Genomic DNA, 22,931 nt, shown 5'->3' with positions numbered 1-22,931 from the left:
AATATAGCCTGTGTGCAGAACATGGTAAATATAGCCTGAGTGCAGCATATGACATGTAGCCTGTGTGCAGCTATATATGCCATGATCCTTAGGGTATATTCACATGTACCATATCCGCTATAGATTATACACAGCCTTTAAGTACTTTCGGGTGCTCTTTACTGCTCCAGGTAGTTTATATGGTTGGGAACTGAAATGGGACTTAGACTTGCAAGTCCAGGTTCCTTCAGCGATTCACAACTGCATATGCTGCAGTGGTGGCTAACACAGTGGGCAAGAGCACACAGAAAGTGCTAAAGTGTTCTGTTCTTGAATTGAATTAAGTGGGAACACACTGCGATGCTCACCCCTCCCCCATCCTGTCTCTACGGCCTGGCATCTTCCTCTGCACTGCAGCCTCTAGGGACAATCACATGCAGAACAGAGGAGGAGGCTGAGCCATACAGCCAGGAGTGAGGTGGGGAAGGTGCTAAGAAAATGGGGGGGGGGGGGGGGGGGGCCTCCACCAACCTTAATCCGGCCCTGGCTGACACTAATGCCGCACCTCACACCTATGGCTGACACTAATGCCGCACCTCACACCTATGGCTGACACTAATGCCGCACCTCACACCTATGGCTGACACTAATGCTGCACCTCACACCTATGGCTGACACTAATGCTGCACCTCACACCTATGGCTGACACTAATGCTGCACCTCACACCTATGGCTGACACTAATGCCCCACCTCACACCTATGGCTGACACTAATGCCGCACCTCACACCTATGGCTGACACTAATGCTGCACCTCACACCTATGGCTGAAACTAATGCTGAACCTCACACCTATGGCTGACACTAATGCCGCACCTCACACCTATGGCTGACACTAATGCTGAACCTCACACCTATGGCTGACACTAATGCCTCTCGGCTACATTTAAAAACCAACGCCAGGATGTTAGTATATGATTTGATCAAACCACATTGCCTCATGTACCAGCGTGCAGGTCCCCTGGATCACGAGTCCCTACACTAACTCCACACTGTGTCGGTCAGCGACCGCTAACCCGGCAAACCGTGCACAAGCAGGGAAGGGAGGCCATGGAATGGCCCTGCGACCCCAATGTCACAGGACCAAACCCAAAGTACCCCCCAAAAACCCAGCCAGCACCACCGGCGGAGAAAGCGGCCGCCAAGCAACACAAGTGTGAATATGGTCTTGCTACTCATCATTGCTCCTGCAGGTAGAATGGGAAGGATAGGAAGTACTTGGGGTGGCCCCTGTAGGGAAACCACCAAAACCACCATTATAAGGGGCCCTTTTAGTTAATATCCAGCTATATTTACGAGCACAAGGGAAATACCAAATCCAGGTATATTGGACAAGTTAGTTTGTAAGTTGGAATAGCCCTTTAACTGCTATCTAACTGCATCATCAGATATGGAAGGTGAACTGCAGCTGACAGATTCACTTTAATCGTGGTATGTCTGACCGAATGGTCGTCTTCTCAGGAACAATATCTGCCTTGTCTTTATATAGCATCCCCAAATACACACCACAAGCCCCCGGAGACACAAATCTTCTGAATACAGTATGTGGTACTTTATCTATTATAACAGAATGTTCAAGGGGGATATATATATATATATATATATATATATATATATATGACAAACACTGTAGCATCCCTATGTGAAAAGCTTGTATACTCTGCAATGACAATAGATATTACAGAAAACAATACTGATATAGTGTGACCTCTAGTGGTGACATTTATAAATGCAACTTAAAATCAACTCATCCTCAATAAAGAGTAAGGGGGTCAAACAAAGCTAAAGCTGGCTGTCCAGGCATGATGGGAATTGTAGTTTTGTAACAGCTGGAGGGCCTGAATTAGACACCTATGGCATAGATATTAGGTAAAACGTACCCTGATGCAATAAGATATATAAGTGTCTGTTTAAAAAAATAAATGAAAAAAACAAACAAACAAGAAAAACACATCAGTTTGGCAAAAGAAGAGTTTATTGTAGGTATAAAAGTATTCTGGTAATGAAGAAAACAGTGGTCTATGTAGGCATATAGTCCAAGCAAGAGAGATTACTGAAGCAATAGTAAAACTAGTGTAAATGCAAACAAAATGACTCTACAAATAAAGGTTTTACATAAAACGATGTCTCCGAGATTAGATGGAAGACGGTTTTGGATGAATAGGATAACGTCCCAGTTATATTGCACGACTGGTGACCCAAGCGGAGAGCTTCCTATGATGCTTCCAGTTTGGGTCATTAGACCCCCGGTTGGGTCGTGTTTTGCACCCCCTGATGTATCTGTATCAGGATTGTCCAAAATTGGTTTTAGGCCATGTTCCCACTATGTATAAACAACGGACGCTGTTTGCCGTGTCAAACAACAGCCGACATCATTTTATTTTATTTAGATTGCGGCCACATTTGGGTGTAGCCCGCAATCCAATTAACCATTGAAGTCTATACAGTGTACGGCTGTCAGAACGGCCGTACACATCGTGAAGAGAGCGGGGACAACGGCCGTTGTTCCTGCACTAGCGTCCGCAAATAACTGACAAGTCAATTATTTGTGCAGGCCATAGGGGAACAATGCCCATTGTTCAATAGAGTGTATGAACAACGGCCGCAATGTAGTGCACTATTTTAAGGCAAGAATGGTCGTTGTTTTAATTGTGAACAACGGCCGTTCTTGTCTTTAAAAAAAAAAAATACACTGTGTGCACATAGCCTTACTCTGCATTCACTGGACCATTGCTCACTATAAGAATCCTTTCAGATATTTAAGTGGTAAGTTCCAATACTAAGAAATGGACGTTGTCTGTGGGTGGAAACACTGGCTTTACGCCCTCTCATTGGAATCCATCGCTGTCACACAAACAAAAAAAGTGCCGAATGAGTTTATCCAGCTTCCCTTCCCTTGCAGTCTGATGATCATATATAAGCTTTATAGGAGGAAAAGAAACGGTATGAGGAGCGGTCAATAACTCCTGCGTGGTCCTGACCGTAACCCATCATCCTTTGCGCATTAGTTCTTTTGGAATTCAAGTTTAACCCTTTAAGGACATGGCCCATTTTCGTTTTTACGTTTTCGGTTTTTCCTCCTTGTGTTTAAAAGGTCATAGCACTTGCATTTTTCCACCTAGAAACCCACATGACCCCTTATTTTTTGCGTCACTAATTGTACTTTGCAATTACAGGCTGAATTTTTGCATAAAGTATACTGCGAAACCAGAAAAAAATTCGAAGTGTGGTGAAATTGAAAAAAAAAAACGCATTTCTTTTATTTGGGGGAAATGTGTTTTTACGCCATTCGCCCTGGGGTAAAACTGACTTGTTATGCATGTTCCTCAAGTCGTTACGATTAAAACGATATATAACATGTATAACTTATATTGTATCTGATGGCCTGTAAAAAATTCAAACCGTTGTTAACCAATATACGTTCCTTAAAATCGCTCCATTCCCAGGCTTATAGCGCTTTTATCCTTTGGTCTATGGGGCTGTGCGAGGTGTCATTTTTTGCGCCATGATTTGATCTTTCTATCGGTACCTTGATTGCCCATATACGTCTTTTTGATCGCTTTTTATTAAATTTTTTCTGGATTTGATGCGACCAAAAATGCGCAATTTTGCACTTTGGGATTTTTTTGCGCTGACGCCGTTTACCGTACGAGATCAGGAATGTGATTAATTAATAGTTTGGGCGATTACGCACGCGGCGATAGCAAACATGTTTATTTATTTATTTGTTTACTTTTATTTAAAACCTGGGAAAAGGGGGGTGATTCAGACTTTTATTAGGGGAGGGGGCTTTTTACTATTAACAACACTTTTTTTTTTTTTTTTTACACATATACTAGAAGCCCCCCTGGGGGACTTCTAGTATATACACTGTGATCTCTCATTGAGATCTCTGCAGCATAGATATGCTGCAGAGATCCATGAGATCGGCACTCGTTTGCTTTCGGCTGCTGCAGCCGAAAACAAACGAGTGCCGAGCCGAGGACGGCGCCATCTTGGACGCGTCCCCGGCCGGCATCAGTAACGGAGATCGCTCCTCCGGGACAAGGTCCCGGAGGAGCGATCTCCCCCACTAGACACCAGGGAAACGTTGCCTCCGGTAATCGGAGGCAGCTGTCAACTTTGACAGCTGCCTCCGATTAGCTAATTAGCGGGCACGGCGATCAGACCGTGCCCGCTAATAGCGGCGGTCCCGGGCTACACGCGGCACCCGGGATCGCGGCACTTCAAAGCGGGGCCGCCGCGCGGCCCCGCTTTAAAGTGCAAGTGAGGACATAGGATGTACCGGTACGTCCTATGTCCTTAAGAGGTTAAAGTGTAATTCTGTGAAATAAAATATTTTTTGCAGAAATCAATAGTACAAGCGATTTTAAGAAACTCTGTAATAGGTTTAATAGGCAAAAAAGCCTTTTTTTGTGCTCAGAAAGCTGTTTTCCTCCCCCCCTTCCCCTCATTTCTTATATGTTCATTATCAGGCAAAGCCGTCTCCACTATAGAGGAGCAAAGTGAAGACGGGTTTGCTGTGTCCATTATAACCTATGGAGAGGGGAGGGTCTGAGGGGGATAAGGGAGCAGGGAGAGCAGACAAGCAGTTTGGAGACTGGGCACATAGAACACTGGATTCACAGGTCAGAAAGGTCAGTGCTTATCTGGGAGCTTGGTGAGAGAAGATTGCAGGATAATGTGCTGTGCAGGGCTCCCTTTTCTCCTCTCTGTGCTCACTCATTCCCCTCGGCCCCTCCCCTCTCCATAGAGCATATTGGACACAGAAATCCTGCTTCTTCTGAAGTGAGGGGGGGAGGTAGGAAAACAGCTTTTTGAGTACAGAAGGAAACTCTTTTGCTTAATAAAAACCTATTACAGAGTTTCTTATAATTGCTTGTACTATTGATACTTATTGATTTCTGAACAGTGACATTTACATGACAGTTATGCCCTAACCAATAATGTATTTTTAGTAATGCAGCAAAGGTGTAGCAAGGCTTTCCTTCACCGAGGGCAGAGTCAGTGTTCTACCCTAGTCCTGTATTTAAATATATTCTGTTTCAAGGCAAATTGGCTTGTTGCCCCCCCCCCCCTCTTCCCCTCCCCCCAGCTACCCCACCAGCCACAGGTAATATGTCTCTATCTTTAGTGCTCACTTACATATATATATGATTTATTCTATACATTTCGATGCAGTGGCAGAACATGTTAGAAAAATACAGTCCACAGAAAAGTAAGACTACCAAGCTTGACAGCTATAAAAATATATCTGTTAAATTAAATTTCAACTCCTTCTCCCACTAGTAACACGTATAACCTATCTGCAGGATAGTCCGACCATTGGGACTGCCTACAAAGCTCAAGAACCACGGTCCCGAGCATCCAACTGCAGAGGAACGGCAGACGCGTGCACACAACGCTGTTCATTGTCTATGTGGGCGAGTCTGTGGCCCTATACTGACCCCCCGCTGTTCATACATGTACACCTTATCCAGTGGATAGGAGATAAGTGATATTGCTGGAACATCCCAATAGCATTGTGGCACTACTGATGGATTATCCAGGATATAAGGAAAAAAAACTGCAGATTTTCTCTAAAAACAGCGCCACACCTGCTCTCTAGTTGTGTGTGGTATCGCAACTTGGCTCTATTCACTTCAATGGAACTGAGCTGCAATACCATTCACAAACAGAGGACAAGAGCGGCGCTGTTGATGAAAGAAAGCGGCCATGCAGTTCTAATCCTGGAAAATCCCTTTTATTATTAAAATCTGGTATCATCTGCACCCGTGCATTTACTATATGAAGCGTGACTGAAGCCTTGGTGGCTATAATAATATATACACAATATAAGAATATTTATAACAATATAGATTACAGTAACATGAACAGTCTCTGACATCATCCAGTTGTCACCCGGTGTTACACCTTAGTGCGCAGCATTACAACTAATAGTTCTAGAAAACTAAAATACAATGTACATGTAAATCTAAGTACCTTGCTCCTTCAATTTACAATGGCCTCAGGTTACAATATTTCCAACATACAATGGTCTTTTCTGGACCACAATGAACATACAATGCCACAGACCGTGCGGTATTACATTTCCTATACTGCTCTTTAGAACGGTCAGGACGTCTTACTTTTATATTAGACGGATTTGCTTTCTCTGTTAGATATCTGCTTAGCTGTTTTTCGGGTAGCTTCACACGTACCGTATCGCAGCAGATTTGATGGTGCAGATTTGATGCTGTGTTCATTCATTTAGTCAAATCTGCTGCGGATCCGCAGCAGAAAATCCACTGCGACACGGTATGTGTGAAGCTATCCTCAAAGAAAGTCTGTCAGTAGGATTATGGTGTCCTATCTCATGGTAGCATAAACTAGTGACAGAGAAGCTGAACAGGATGATGTATTACTTACATTGTTCTGTGGAGCTGATCCAGAGATCTCCTCCTGAATAACATGGACAATAAATAGTCCTCTCCATTATGTGCATGAGCTCAGTAGTCCAGGATATTCATGAGAAGCAGAAAACTCCACCCACCAGCTGCTGATTGGCAGTTATCTATCCATGCTGTGTATAGGCAGTCACCTGTCAATAAGCAGCTGGAGGGTGGGGAGAGAGGTGTGACAAAAATCCTATTCTCCTGCATATTAGGAGAACGACTGAACAGAATGATGTAAGTAATACACCGATCTGTTCAGCCTTTCTGTCACTAGTTTATGCTGCCCTCATTTAAGGCGGAATAAAACTAGTGACAGATTCCCTTTACAGTGTCAGTCATTACAAAAAGTCCTAACTTTGATCAATCTGGGTGTTCAGACTCGTATCGATTGGGAGAACGAGCGAGGAGAGGACTGTGCAATTAATATGGCCGCTGAGAGTTAGAAAACTGAGAGTTAGAAAAAAGTTAGGAAAAAAAAAAAAAAAAAAAGAGTTGGGCTCCATAGAGCTCCATTATAAGTCTGAGTTTTTTTTTCTGACTCAGAGAGTGAATGTGCTGTAACGTGGTCCCGTTCATTCTCCTGATCAATACAAATCGGAATACTCAGACCCGGACAGATCACAAGTTTCGCCATGTCTTTATGAAATATGGTAGAGGACCACAGGTACCTCTGCAAACAATTCGCTTTGAGCGGGCAGGAGAGGGATTTTATTCTTTGTCTATTCCACCAAGTGATGGATTCTACAGACCTACAGGACGGATATTGTTATTTGATACTCAGGAGACGGCTGTGACCTGTAGTCACAGAGCTAGAGCCAAAAGGTGCAGCGTTCTGGACATCGGATCAGAGGCATAAAAGTTTAAGATTTCCCATACAAACGATAAACGGGAAAAAAATATATTTTTCATTTAACAAATATTTCTATAGCAGAGCTGCTTACTAAGGGGGACTTCAGGGCAAGGTGGTCATCAGACTAGGTATAGGGGCCACTAGAGGACATACTTGGAGCCAAGGTTGTCTCAGTGGATTTTAGATAAACTGTAATTATTATAGGGTAAAAAAAACAAAAGCACAGAACTTGCTTTGCCTATAAAACTGTATTAGGCCGGGTTCACACTGCGATTTTGCAATCCATTTTTTCATCCGTGCAACAAACAGCTGTTTTCTCTAGTTGTGTGTGGTATTGCAACCTGGCTCTATTCACTTCAATGGAACTGAGCTGCAATAACATCCACAAACAGAGGACAAGAGTGGTGCGTTTATGGAAGAAGGCGGTCATGTATTTCTAACCCTGCAAAATTCCATTTATAATTAAAAACTGGTAATAACTCTTCTGTATAATCTGGACCCGTGCATTTACTATATGAACCGTGACTGAAGCCTTGGTGGCTATAATAATATATAAATATATATATATATATATATACACATACACACACAATATAAGAATATTTATAACAATATAGATTACAGTAACGTGAACAGTCTCTGACATCATCCAGTTGTCACCCGGTGTTACACTTTAGTGCGCAGCATCACAACTAATAGGTCTAGAAAAAGATCTAGGAAAGGATAAAAAACTAATGAAAAAACAGAGGCATTTGTGTGCATCCATTTTTTATCCATTTTTCCGTTGACTTCCATTATAAAAAAAACATCAAAATGCATACCTTTTTTTTAGCATACACAAAACATAGTTGACCCCATTTTTGTGTATACTAAAAAAAGGATGCTTTTTTTTTACAATGGAAAAACAGATTAAAAACAAATTCATCTGTTTGCTTAAAACAGATGAAAAAAGTGGATTTCATAAAACGCAGTGTGAACCCAGCCTTACAGAAACATTTATAAGAAATGTGGAAACAAGTTACAGATGGACGTCTTTCACCTATGAAGCGCTGGATATTTTTTCCTTCCATCTTGGATGACTCCTGCTTTGCACTGGATTGGCCTCAATTCTTCATTTCATTGTAATTCTTGCTTCACACAAATGCGATAACCAATTGTAAGGACAACAGAAGAAACACGCACAGCAACTGGAAATATTACAACCACAAGGAAACTGAAGACGTCTGATAGTGTCAAACACCCGAACCCACTGCCAGCAATGGGTATAAAACCCAACAATACAGACCAAAGATATCAACGTAAAACCATAAAGGTCCGATAAACACATTAAAATACTTTTACTATACAATGAAAGATTTGTTTCTTCCTTCCTAGTGCTGCTCACTGACGGGGTCTACAGTCAGCAGCATCACAACCAAGGGAGATTGCAAGACGTTTGAGGTATCTGCCCAAGAAATGGAAAGGAGGTAAAGCAACAATGTACAACAAATTAGATCCTTAAGGGGAAATGTCACATACACTCATCTTCTGATCTTAAAGTGTTAATGTCGTTTAAAAAAAAAAAGTTTTGATCGGTCTGGGTCTGAATATTCAGTTGGGAAAAGACAGCGCTAAGCGCAATCCTCTGCCAGCTTTAAGTCACGTGATCATTCGGGTTAGTAATGTAAGGGTCCTATTAGATGGGCCGATCTGCTAGGTCGGCGCTTGTTTACTGATTATATTACACAGCTTGGTCATCGTTTAGCAAGGGCTGTATATATTATATATATTTATATAGTTAGTGATGTCCGTGCAGCCCTTGCCCTAAACTATCATACATTATCCCTCCATGTTCCCGGTCTCCGCCTGCCCTCTGCCCTCTCTTCCCACACCGCGAGCTGCAGACTCTCTCAGCTGACAGGCTGATCGGCCAGTGATTCGCGGAACGGCCTGTCAGCTCAGAGAAGATGCAGTTGGCGGTGTGGGAAGGTAATGTATAACAGTCTATTCAATCGTTAGGTGCTCCCGACGCCTGATGATTTTAGGTCTGGACCTAAAGAAACAATCGTTTAGCGGCTGATCGTTGTCTGTATTACACAGAGCCTGATTCGGCTAATTATCGCTCTGTTTAATAGGGCCCTCAGTCTATGTCCCCCGACTCTTTAACTGGCACAGAGCAGGGAGCGGATGTGCAGCAGCGTTGTCCTCTCCCGGCTCATTCTCACAATCGGTACGGGTCTGAACACTCATAAAGAGACCCATCAAAACTTTTGACATCTTTCTACATTCAGGGTACAAACACACACACCGTATACGCAGCAAATACGCAGCAGATCTGCAGCAGATTTGATGCTGTGTTCAGTTATTTAGATCTAATCTGCTGCGTATTTGCTGTGTATCGCAGCAGTAAATACGCAGCGTATACGGTGTGTGTGTTTATACCCTCAAGGAGAAATTTCACCAAAGTCAGATGACACTGTAACACTTACTGGTCTGTGGCTTAAATCTGAATGGACTAGAGCTTACTGCAGGACACCAAGACACAAGCTCAGAACCGGGCGGTAAAAATGTTCCAAGCCGACAGATTTTGCTGTGGGAAATGTAAGTGAAGTGCAGTTTCCTGCAATAAACTCCACGCCATTCAAGAAGCCATTCTCTTTTTTTTTTATTTCCTCCCCTGCTGCAGGTGGTACGGCCCCGCTGGCAGCGATGTCACGGCTCTTCTGACCCTCTTCTTTACCCATTGATTTTGAAGACCGGAAGTTAGGGTCCCCAATGTTCTCATAGAGATGCACTGGAGAGTCTAATAAGAGGTCACATGGGCATCAACAGGACCTGAACGGCGCTGTACGGCGGGAATGAAGCCGCATCGCTGGAAACCGATAGTCAATGGTAAGTGTACATACCAGCCTGCAGCAGGGGAGCAAATAACGAAAAAAAATTGTACTTTAAAGTGCCCCTGTAAGTAGAAATATCTTTTGACGTCCGAACACTCAGATCCTGACAAATCAAAAGTTTCGACACGTGTCTGCAGCAAGTCATAGGGAGAGATTTATCATGGTGTAAAGTGAAACAGGCCCAGTTGCCCCTAGCAACCAATCAGATTCCACCTTTCATCTTCCAAAGAGTCTGTGAGGAATGAAAGGTGGAATCTGATTGGTTGCCAGGGGCGACTGAGCCAGTGTCACTTTACAGCATGTTTCATAAACCTCCCTCATAGTGCTTTCTAATGACAAGGACACTTTAAAGAGATCAAGACTACAGACCCTATTACACTTGGGGCAATTAGCGCTCGCTTGCTCCTTGTTCCGCTATTAAATGCGCTGACAGTGGGCAGGTAAGTGCAGGGGGTGGTTGTTGCGGGAGGGGCTCCCCTGTGGCGCCCCAGGAGATAGTGGAGGTCTGCTGCCCCGCTTGTATTACATGGAGCAAGGGCAGCAGATCGTTGCTGTTCTAGTCATTAGTCTTTCGAAATGTTAAACGTTTAAAGGCAACGATCAGCCGACATCGTGCGTGTCATACACAAAGCGATTATCGGCTGTAATGGCCAATAATTGGTCAATTATGGCCGATAATCGCTTTGTGAAATAGGGCCTTAGGTCACAGACAGGAATGCTGATACTGATTTATATCTGACATAAGACATGAAGTGGAGGGTAACGCTGGATTTGCGGACAAACCCGGGCGACAATGACTAAGCCCAGTTTTGGTATAAAGGTAAAGAGGATCTGATTGTCAGTTTGCCTTAGTAAAACAATAACACACATCAAACACAAAACATAAACTTATGGGAAGATGTCATTAAATAAAACAGGATACCCCGGGCCTTGTACACATAAATGATGGCGATTGTGAGGCTGTTAGAGAGTCAGTATGACATCGCGGTCACTGAGGAGATGCTTGATCTGATCATGGAACTTCTCTCTGTATTGGTTGAAATGCATAATGCTCTCCGGTTCTTCTTTAATCCAGAACTTGTCAAATTCATACAGAAGATAGCCTGAAAGAAAAGCAGCAAGAAAAGTTATACATGAACTTAAAGGAGAAGTCCGATAAAATTTTTATTAAAGTTTTGTATTGCCCCCCCAAAAGTTGTACAAATCACCAATATACACTTATTACGGGAAATGCTTATAAAGTGTTTTTTTTCCCTGCACTTACTACTGCATCAAGGCTTCACTTCCTGGATAACATGGCGATGTCACTTCCTGGATAAAATTATGATGTCACTTCCTGGACAACATGGTGATGTCACTTCCTGGATAACATGGTGATTTCACTTCCTGGACAACATGGTGATGTCACTTCCTGGACAACATGGTGATGTCACTTCCTGGATAAAATTATGATGTCACTTCCTGGATAACATGGTGATGTCACTTCCTGGACAACATGGTGATGTCACGACCTTCTAGAGCTGTGCGGGCTATGGCTGCTGGAGAGGATGATGGCAGGGGGACACTGAGGGACACAGGACACTGGAGGGACACTGAGCATCCCTCTGCCATCATCCTCTCCAGCAGCCACAGCCGCACAGCTCTGGAAGTCAGGCCGTGACATCACCATGTTATCCAGGAAGTGACATCACCATATTATCCAGGAAGTGACATCACCATGTTATCCAGGAAGTGAAGCCTTGATGCAGTAGTAAGTGCAGGGAAAAAGCACTTTATAAGCATTTCCCATAATAAATGTATATTGGGGATTTGTATAAGTTTTGGGGGGCAATACCATACCTAAATAAAAATTTTTGCCGGACTTCTCCTTTAAGAGTGAAGGGCTTATCTAATATATACATACATTATAATATATATATTATATGCATACAATAATGCAGTGATTTTCAACCTTTTTTGAGCCGCGGCACACCTTTTATACTTAAAAAATCCCGGGGCACACCACCAACCAAAATGGCACAAAATGACACTAAAACAGTACATATTATACATATAGTAAATAATATAGATTCTAAATGTATTTATACTCACTCAGTGTGAAACCTGGGCCTGTTTTCTTCTCCCCCCTGCGCTTCTCTCCTGTGCTTCTCTCCACCATACTTCTCCCCCCTACTTCTCTCCTGTGCTTCTCTCCACCATACTTCTCCCCCCTACTTCTCTCCTGTGCTTCTCTCCACCATACTTCTCCCCCTGCTTCTCTCCTGTGCTTCTCTCCACCATACTGCTCCCCCCTGCTTCTCTCCTGTGCTTCTCTCCACCATACTTCTCCCCCTGTGCTTCTCTCCTGTGCTTCTCTCCACCATACTTCTCCCCCCTACTTCTCTCCTGTGCTTCTCTCCACCATACTTCTCCCCCCTGCTTCTCTTCACCATGCTTCTCTCCTGTGCTTCTCTCCCCCGTGCTTCTCTCCTGTGCTTCCCTCCTGTGCTTCCCTCCTGTGCTTCTCTCCACCATACTTCTCCCCCCTACTTCTCTCCTGTGCTTCTCTCCACCATACTTCTCCCCCCTACTTCTCTCCTGTGCTTCTCTCCACCATACTTCTCCCCCTGCTTCTCTCCTGTGCTTCTCTCCACCATACTTCTCCCCCCTGCTTCTCTCCTGTGCTTCTCTCCCCCATACTTCTCCCCCCTGCTTCTCTTCACCATGCTTCTCTCCTCTGCTTCTCTCCCCGTGCTTCTCTCATGTGCTTCCCTCCTGTGCTTCTCTCCACCATACTTCTCTCCCCCCCTGCTTCTCTACACCAAACTTCTCTCCCCCCTGCTTCTCTCTGCTGTTTCTCTCCCCCATCCCCAGGTTTCTCTCCCCCATTGTTTTCTCCTGTTTCACAGGGGCACCATAGTTTGGGGAACTTTCCCCGCGGCACACCTGACCATGTGCCACGGCACACTGGTTGAAAATCACTGCAATAATGTATAAGCAATAATATATAACTAATATATACATCATATACACATACAATAAAGTATAAAGAAAAATATCACGCAAGTTGTACAACATTATGAACACAGGAAAAACTTACAGAAAAACTGATGAAAACATTTGATCTCAGGGAACCCAGGGACCATGTTATAGAAGTGAGACTTCAGGGCGCCGCTCTTCAGTAAGCTGTACGCCATCTCTGTCAGATTGATGCCAACAATAGCATAGGAATACCTATAAACAAGCAGCCATTTTATCTTTTACATACAGCTGCAAAAAGAGCAAACATTAAGGAAGGACTATAGACGGATTGCTTGGCGGAAAATAGTCGGTAAATTTTGAGCAACCATGTACGTTTTTGCAGTCCATTTATTTTTCATCTGTTTTTGCAAAAACAAAAAATGGTTGGAAAAACGAATAGAAAAACAGATGCAATTGTCTGAAATCCGTTTCTCCGTTGACTTCCATTATAAGAAAAAAAAAAAAACATCAATTTTAATTTGTCTTTTTTTTAAGGTAGTCAATAGAAAAACAGATCAGAACGGATTGCACACAATTGCACCTGTTTTTCTATCAGTTTTTCCGTCTTTTTTTTTTTTTTTTTTTACACAACAGTAGGGGGAAAGTGGCCATGTTTTTGAAGTGCTGGAGAATCCCTTTAAATGTACGCTGCACACAAAATGTGTGTAACCAAACCCTGTCAACGCTCTCACAATAAGATCCCAGAGGCAAAGCATCCAGGTACTCAGCAAGGGAAATAAAGCATTTCTCATGTACAAGCAGTAGGGGGGTCAATAAACTCCTTTGGGCAACCTAACACCAGCGGCAAAAGCTGCTGAGTCTGACTACACCCAGCACAGCCTCATAGAGATACATGTCCTTCCCTTGTAACTGTGCCTGATATGTAGGAGAAATAACCAGTTACCTCTGTCATCTACCCCAATGGCCTTTTTGTACTAAACACAAATAAAAAAGGGCCTACTAGGACTATAACAATATAGTCCGGGACCCCGACCCATCTGCTCATTGAAGGCCTCCTGGCACTTGGCCACACAATGCTCTTTATTACCAGGCACAGCACTGTACATGTTGTTGCAGCTGTGTTGATGCCGCACATGCTGAATCCCATTCACTGGAGTGGGATTGAGCTGTGTGTGTGTGTGTGTGTGTGTATAGATGTATATATATATATATATATATATATATATATATATATATATTATATATAATCTTATCTGAAAAAAAAGGAGTTAAATAATCTTACCCAATTTTTGGATGATTGGAATGAGACAATATTACACGAGATTCCTCAGTGTAATTTCGACTGAAATACCTAAAAGAACAAAATATAATAATAATAATAATAATAATAATTATAAATAAACAAAAAGCACAAAATGAGAAAACATTTTGTTAAAAAGTGCCTGCCTCTTATAATGTGCAGTCAGAGGGGCATAACAGTGTAAGAGCCCTGACCCTGACTGCTTCCCTGGTAATTGGGTACAGAGCGGATACATCCCTATGCCCCATTACTGAAAGAGCCTATATTCATGTCAAGCAGGAGATGGGCACATCGCATTTGGCTTTCTGTTATCCAAAGATGGTTCCCTAGGAATCACATACCCGGCCAGACATTTCAGATCCTACATCCTAGCTGAAGAGCCAGCTAAAGCTTTGACTCTCCAGGCATGATGGGAATTGTAGTTCTGAAACAGCTGGAGGGCCTGAGTTTGACATCACTGTCCTAGATCATCAGTCATAGTACTGAAATATGTCAGGAAGTGGTATGTACTATAGGAATATTTGTGTTTATGTGTGTGTATGTATGTAACAGTGCTGTATGTGTATATGCAAGGTCAGCACAGTCCTGTGTGTTTGTGCATATGTCTGTAACAGTGTCGGGTGTGTATAATGTGCATGCTTCAGAACTGTGAACGTGCCGTTATACTTCACTGTCATATTCTGTGATATGGAGCGCAGATAACCGGGACTCTCTGTGTTTGGTCTCTTTTTATTAAACCAGCACAAGACTAAAAAGCTTCAGGAGACAGGACCTGGATACAGTAAGTATAGCTGTTATATAGCTGCCTACAGGAGACTGGACCTGGATACAGAAAGTATAGCTGTTATATAGCAGCCTTCAGGAGACTGGACCTGGATACAGTAAGTATAGCTATTATATAGCTGCCTTCAGGAGACTGGACCTGGATACAGTAAGTATAGCAGTTATTTAGCTGCCTTCAGGAGACTGGACGTGGATACAGTAAGTATAGCTGTTATATAGAAACCTTCAGGAGACTGGACCTTGATACAGTAAGTATAGCTGTTATATAGCTGCCTTCAGGAGACTGGACCTGGATACAGTAAGTATAGCTGTTATATAGCAGCCTTCAGGAGACTAGACCTTGATACAGTAAGTATAGCTGTTATATAGCTGCCTTCAGGAGACTGGACCTGGATACAGTAAGTATAGCTGTTATATAGCAGCCTTCAGGAGACTAGACCTGGATACAGTAAGTATAGCTGTTATATAGCTGCCTGCAGGAGACTGGACCTGGATACAGAAAGTATAGCTGTTATATAGCTGCCTTCAGGAGACTGGACCTGGATACAGTAAGTATAGCTGTTATATAGCAGCCTTCAGGAGACTAGACCTGGATACAGTAAGTATAGCTGTTATATAGCAGCCTTCAGGAGACTGGACCTGGATACAGTAAGTATAGCTGTTATATAGCAGCCTTCAGGAGACTGGACCTGGATACAGTAAGTATAGCTGTTATATAGCTGCCTTCAGGAGACTGGACCTGGATACAGTAAGTATAGCTGTTATATAGCAGCCTTCAGGAGACTGGACCTGAATACAGTAAGTATAGGTGTTATATAGCTGCCTTCAGGAGACTGGACCTGGATACAGTAAGTATAGCTATTATATAGCTGCCTTCAGGAGACTGGACGTGGATACAGTAAGTATAGCTGTTATATAGAAACCTTCAGGAGACTGGACCTTGATACAGTAAGTATAGCTGTTATATAGCTGCCTTCAGGAGACTGGACCTGGATACAGTAAGTATAGCTGTTATATAGCTGCCTTCAGGAGACTGGACCTGGATACAGTAAGTACAGCTGTTATATAGCTTCCTTCAGGAGACTGGACCTGGATACAGTAAGTATAGCTGTTATATAGCTTCCTTCAGGAGACTGGACCTGGATACAGTAAGTATAGCTGTTATATAGCTGCCTTCAGGAGACTGGACCTGGATACAGTAAGTATAGCTGTTATATAGCAGCATTTAGGAGACTGGACCTGGATACAGTAAGTATAGCTGTTATATAGCAGCATTTAGGAGACTGGACCTGGATACAGTAAGTATAGCTGTTATATAGCCGCCTTCAGGAGACTGGACCTGGATACAGTAAGTATAGCTGTTATATAGCTGCCTTCAGGAGACTGGACCTGGATACAGTAAGTAAACTTGCTTTATATCACATCTACTGTTGATTTAGATTTTGAAAGTCATAACAACAGGAACACTTTAAAACTAGCATTTTGCCCATTGCAGATCCTCAGCTATACATTTATCCCCATCATTCCCTCTAGATACAGCAGTGAGTACAGGATCAGTAGTATACACTGCCCTTCATCCGCCTTAAGAACAGACGATAAAACCAATAAAATATTGAACTCACAGTAAGTTAGCCAGTCCCAGGAAGCCCATGCCACGGAAATCTGTCTTGGGGTCATCACCTTGAAAGCCAATGTCCCCCCATTGCTTTGTGATTCTAGACTTCAGCTTCTCGTGAGGCATCAGCAAGTCCCAAAGCTGAAACAGTAAAAAAAAGTAAAGGGATTGGGTATTAAAGGTTTTTTCTATTTATATAATACATGCAAATAATAAGGCATGATATTAATTTCAATTAATTGAATTTATAAAACACTGTATGAGGAATACCAGTTTGGACAAAGCTGGACGTTCGGTAAGTTCTCTCATCACTACCAGTGACTACTGTATACATTATGTACAATGCATTGGATGAATAAGCAGCTCCTTGTGCTGTGCGGCTGATCAGGTTCCATCTGAATGGACATAGCAGGGAGTACTCTTTTTTTCCTATATAAAAGTCAGCCCCCGGACAACCCCTTGGATTTTTCAATGGTACTTGTGCTGTTTATGGTCTGGTACCGGAAAATGAATACCTTATAACTACCGAAAGTGTCACTCAAATATGAAAGCTGAGACTTAGTTTAAAGGGGAACTATCAGCAGGTGAGACGAATCTAACCTGCTGATACAGTATGTGCCTATTGCACAGAAGACGCTGAGGAGGAAGCTATGTCTCTTATAGTAGGTCTCTTACCTTCCTCCTCTGTGCTGTTCCAGTGCAGTAAGTCTTTTGCTCCACGGTCTGGTGAGACCATTAGGAGCCCTGCCCACTCCTTTCTAATACTAGTGAATGGGAGCGGGCCAGCCGGATCGGTACAATGGGGGGGTGGGCAGTGCTCCTAACAGTCTCACTGGACAGTGGAGCAAACTACTAACTGCACTGGAACAGCGATAAGGAGGAAGGTAAGAGACATAATATAAGAGACATACCTTCCTCCTCGGCGTCTCCTGTGCAATAGGGACATATCAGCAGGTTAGAGTCGTCTACCCTGCTGATAGTTCCCCTTTGCAGAAAACTTTCATGCTGCCCGAGCAGAGAGTTGTCAGAGCATTCCCTGGTGGCTTCAGCCCCTTCATTGATAGAGCTCTCCTTATACACAAACAGGGTATATATTTACCAATCACAGTTGGTGGGGAGGGGAGAAGCCACTGGGAACGGCCCTGATAACTCGCTGTTTGGGCAGCATGAAAGTGATAACAGAACCATAAGATCACGGTCTGAACCACTCTACCAAATAAACCAAGAGTTCACTTTGCATGGCATAGATTTGGACATGGATTAGCCCCATACATGGATGAGTGGCACGGGACTAATCTAAATGAATACATGCCGTACAAAACTACATTGAAGATTTCAATAGGCGCTAAAATCAGCCCCAATCTCTACTATATGAATGGGGTCTATACCGGGATATGGCGGGTGCTGGAGAACTAGTGCGCTGGCCGCTCCAGGAGGATAACGCTTACCTCCAGCAGCTGCTCTTCATGCTGGGGATTGTCGGCGTCATACGGCTGCTTCCTTACACTCTCAACGTCTGTAAAAAGCTTCTTATACCCAGAGATTTGCAATAAGCAGATCCGGAGGTTTATCTGAATCCTGAAAGAAAAGAAATAACTAGTTTTTTTTCTTCAAGTCAAGTAATTTTATATTTGTACACTTCATAAAACATCAATGTCAGTGTTATTCTATAGCAGGGGGGTCACACTTAGACTCCAGTTATTGCACAACTACAACTCCCATCATGCCTGGACAGCTAAAGCTCTGTCTGCCAGGCATGATGGGAGTTGTAGTTTTGTAACAGCCGGAAGGCCGGAGTTTGACACCTGTGTCCTACAGCCATTTCTAGTATGTCTATAGCCGCCTACACAAGCCACAAACCTTTTATCTTTTTCCACATTTATTTTCTTCTCTTGGACAATATCAGCTACATATCTGTCAGCTTCATTTTCAGCAATACTGACGGCACACCTCAGGACCTGCAAAAGATGAGACCATATAAAACTGACTGTATCTATGTATCCACTGATGACTCTAACCTGCCGATAGCCCCCTAATGCGCACAGGGCGCCAAGGAGGAAGGTATGTCTCTTAAAGGAGAAGTCCGTAAAATTTTTTATTTAAGTATTTTATTCCCCCCCCCAAAAGTAATACAAATCCCCAATATACACTTATTACAGGAAATGCACATAAAGGGGGAGATTCGTCAAACATGGTGTAAAGTGAAACTGGCTCAGTCGCCCCCGGCAACCAATCAGATTCCACCTTTTATTCCTCACAGACTCTTTGAAAAATGAAAGGTGGAATCTGATTGGTTGCCGGGGGTGACTGAGCCAGTTTCACTTTACACCATGTTTGATGAATCTCCCCCAAAGTGTTTTTTTCCCCTGCACTTACTACTGCATCAAGGCTTCACTTCCTGGATAACATGGGAATGTCACTTCCTGGATAACATGGTGATGTCACTTCCTGGATAACAGGGTGATGTCACTTCCTGGATAACAGGGTGATGTCACGACCCGACTTCCAGAGCTGTACGGACTGTGGCTGCTGGAGAGGATGATGGCAGGGGGACACTGAGGGACAAAGGGCACTGGAGGGACACTGAGCATCCCTGACAGCCCGCACAGCTCTGGGAGTTGGGTCGTGACATCACCATGTTATCCAGGAAGTGACATCACCATGTTATCCGGGAAGTGACATCACCATGTTATCCAGGAAGTGAAGCCTTGATGCAGTAGTATTATGCCGTAATAAGTGTATATTGGTGATTTGTATAACTTTTGGTGGGCAATAAAATACTTTAATAAAATTTCCGGTGCAGTTAGTAGATGAATCCACGACCCGGAGCACCTCTAGGAGCACTGCCCCGCCCCCAATGCACCAAGATGGCCCGCTCCATTGATTATCATTAGAAGGAGTGGGCCCGGCTTGGCGCAATGGGGGCGGGGCAGTGCTCCTATCGGTGCTCCGGGCCATGGATTCAACTACTAACAGCATGGGAATGGCGCTGAGGAGAAAGGTAAGAGACACATCTTCCTCCTCAGCGCCCCATGCACATTAGGGGGCTGTCAGCAGGTTAGATTCGTCTAACCTGCTCATAGTTCCCTTTTAAGAAGAGAGTTAAAAGGTATCAAAGAGGCATTTTGGGTTGTTTGCCAGTGAGGAGAGAGGTGAAGTAAGCTTATGTGGTGAGATGAAGGACAGGATTCTGAGATACCACGGTGTGACACAGCCCTGTATCCATCTGTCACTGGTTGCAGTCAGGACCCCCCCTCCCCCCTTCACAAGAAAACATTGATCATTATGGGATATTTTTGACGAAGCCGACAAATCAATGTCTTACCTTACTCTTTGAATGTCCCAATGAATATTCTACAATAGAAAGAGAAATCTGCTTAGCTGCATCATAATCCTATAATAGCGGGAGGCAGCACTGAATGACTCTATAGCGGCAGGAACAAGTTACAGGGAATGCGACACCTACATTTTTTTTACTTATTAGGGTCAGATACTAATCGTTATCTGTATCGATTTTCTGACTGTAATTTTTTTATTCCACTTTTTGTACATTGTTATGGGGGCGGCCATCTTACCTGGGCTGTTTGTAACGGCATTTAGTGAAACGCTTTACAGCAAAACTCATGGACATAAAGGACAACAGACAAACTGTCCCCTTGAGATGAATGCGAAGCAATTACTGAGCGCTCTGTGACCTGTGAAGAGGTCATTCCTTAGGGAGCTGCTATTGTCTCCTCTATCTACTGGTGTCACATGACGCTGCAATGCTGTACAGATCACTTTACTGCAGCAGCCTCCTCTTATCACCACAGACACAACAGGAAGTCTCAGCTTAGTTTTAGCCCCAGTGGTGAGAATGAGAACTGCAAGATCTCAGGATTATTTCATAATATAGACTTTAAAAAAATAAAATGTCACAAAACATTTAAAAAATATGTTTAACATAAAAAACATTATTCAAACAATAAGTCTGATGAGGCATAAGAGAGCATACCTATTCTGTGTGTCCTCCGAGCACCGTCCTTGGACCCATCACAAATCCTTTGCAGCTCACATTTGCCATCTATTTGCCTCAGAAACCATTTCAACCAAAATCTAAAGTAGTTGCTGTAAAAATACTGCCAGATATACAGAAGCATGCTAAAAAAGAGAGAGAATGGATTAATACTCCCATGATCTCAGTAAAAAACAAAAAAACTAAAATACCTTCTTATTCTCAGTACCACAGTCACACAACGATAAAACAATCTACATAAGACTGTACAACATTACAATGTGCTCAGTGTACGGCCGGCTTCACCTGGCCAGGGCCGGATTTGCTGCTAGGCACCGGTGGTCTCATAGGGAGGAGCCATCTGCAAGTTAAAGGGGTACTCCAATCAAACATAACGTTTGATATCTTGCTGCCCATGGTGAGACTAACAATTCCTTCCATACTTGTTATTATATATTCAGTCTCCTTCCCTTAGTTCTTAGCTGCTGCTTTCTGCTAAAGACACAAAAATCTGTATGTGAGCCTTTCTCTCTGTCTCTCCCTCCCTTCTGAGACAGTTGATGTAAACAAGTCCCTGACTGACTGTATCTGCAACATTGTAACTTCTTTGTAATGCTGGGAGGGTTAATCACAGTGAGTTCATTAGCAACTTGACCTCAAAATAACCCTCCCAGCATTACACAGAAGCTACAATGTTGCAGATAAAGCCTGTCAGGGACTTGTTTACATCAGCCGTCTCAGAAGGGAGGAGGGGGAGACAGAGAGAAAAGCTCACACACAGATTTTTGTCTTCAGCAGAAAGCAGCAGCTGAGAACTGGGGGAAGGAGACTGAATAGATAATAACAAGTATGGAAGGAATTGTTAGTCTCATCATGGGCAGCAATATGTCATAATTTTAGTTTGCATTGACAGTCACAGAGGCGAGTCTCTGACATTGCCTGCCTCCCCTCGTCTCCTGTGCCGCTGCCTCCCCTCGTCTCCTTTGCCGCTGCCTCCCCTCGTCTCCTTTGCCGCTGCCTCCCCCTGTGTACTGTGCCACTCTCCCCTATAATTATTGGACTGCAATGTGACGTTCTCTAATAGTTGTTTCCCAATCGTTGACTCTACAGCTGAAAAAACTACAACTCCCATCATGAACTGCCAGCAGCACAAGATGTGGGTTGTAGTTGTTTGGGGGAGGCTCTCCTCTCCTGGTTCCTGCTCAGATCAGGTGTGGATGAGGTAATCACTGGGAGGAGGAAGTGCTGGGTGACAGGACTGGGAGCACAGGGCTCAGGCTTCTGACAGAAATCGGCCATTCAGATGTATTGGTGATCACTGATACAACTGAGTAGGAGATTGGAGAGAACTGCAGATGGTGAAGGGGGCGGCAGGTGATCCCTATAGCTATACCACTGGCTGTGTTCACACTATAAGTTTTTTGTACATTTTTACCAGCAGTTTATGTTTTGTTTAGTAAACTGTCAATGAGTTCAGCAATCGCAATAAAAACGCACAGTGTGAATCCAGTATGACACCCAGTGACTGTGACAGAGAGACAGCGGGGACCGGACGGTTATTTTTTACTGACACAAACGGTCAACGGTCCCAGCAGCACTGAGCGGGTCATGTGACCTGTGCTGGTGTCTATTGGAGACCATATGTCGGTGACACGGAGCCGCACACCACACGCCGCGCTGGGAGTCACGTAAGGAGACGCTGGATGCAGAATGACCGGGCTCTCACCTTATCCAGGAGCGGCCTCAGGATCAGCCGCTGCGCCGCACGTATATCAATACGGTAAAGGCTAAATCCCCTGCACGGGAAGGACCTGCGATGACGTCATGGCCACGTGACCAGCCTTTCTGCGTAAGCTGTCAGTCCGCGGTTACTTCAAAGTGGGTTAAAGGACCTTTAATGACGTCATGCCCATGTGATCAGGTTGTTGTGTGGGCGGAGCTTTCCCTCTGCTGCTGTCCCCGGCTTCTCAGTCAGCGGAGGAGCCGCTCAGTGTGCGGATGTGTGGGAGGATTATTACACTGTGTCCCTGGACTGGTTACCGGGGGTTTCCGTTACCGAGGCTCCTGTGCAGCGGAATAT

At 43.8% G+C, this 22,931-nt stretch overlaps 1 protein-coding gene across 6 annotated transcripts; it reads right to left on the bottom strand.

Annotated features, from left to right (window-relative positions):
- Positions 1-11,081: 11,081 nt before the first annotated feature.
- On the bottom strand, positions 11,082-22,698 carry ELMOD2 (ELMO domain containing 2). Of its 6 annotated transcripts, none has more exons than XM_069978627.1 (9): positions 22,578-22,698; positions 20,852-20,997; positions 20,183-20,211; positions 18,718-18,815; positions 18,306-18,435; positions 16,865-16,998; positions 14,442-14,510; positions 13,278-13,411; positions 11,082-11,301 (listed from the first exon to the last, which is right to left on the bottom strand). In XM_069978627.1, exons 2-9 carry the CDS (start codon positions 20,994-20,996, stop codon positions 11,162-11,164), a joined length of 879 nt encoding a protein of 292 aa, XP_069834728.1. In that variant the 5' UTR covers position 20,997; positions 22,578-22,698; the 3' UTR covers positions 11,082-11,161. The 6 variants fall into 6 exon arrangements, with proteins under 6 accessions (XP_069834728.1, XP_069834732.1, XP_069834727.1 ...); XM_069978631.1 differs by lacking the exon at positions 22,578-22,698 and adding an exon at positions 22,423-22,445; XM_069978626.1 differs by lacking the exon at positions 22,578-22,698 and adding an exon at positions 22,349-22,435.
- Positions 22,699-22,931: the final 233 nt, after the last annotated feature.

The sequence above is a fragment of the Dendropsophus ebraccatus genome, chromosome 7 (genome assembly GCF_027789765.1).
Source record: "Dendropsophus ebraccatus isolate aDenEbr1 chromosome 7, aDenEbr1.pat, whole genome shotgun sequence".
Lineage (NCBI taxonomy): Eukaryota > Metazoa > Chordata > Amphibia > Anura > Hylidae > Dendropsophus > Dendropsophus ebraccatus.
This window is presented reverse-complemented; position numbering and strand designations above follow the sequence as displayed.

Coding starts and splice junctions, on each gene's coding strand:
- ELMOD2 (XM_069978627.1), bottom strand. CDS start 20,996: ATGCTTCTGTATATCTGGCAGTATTTTTACAGCAACTACTTTAGATTT. Junction 20,212..20,851: donor TCGGAGGACACACAGAATAG/GTATGCTCTCTT, acceptor TTTCTATTGTAG/AATATTCATTGGGACATTCA. Junction 14,511..16,864: donor CTGGGACTGGCTAACTTACT/GTGAGTTCAATA, acceptor TTGTTCTTTTAG/GTATTTCAGTCGAAATTACA.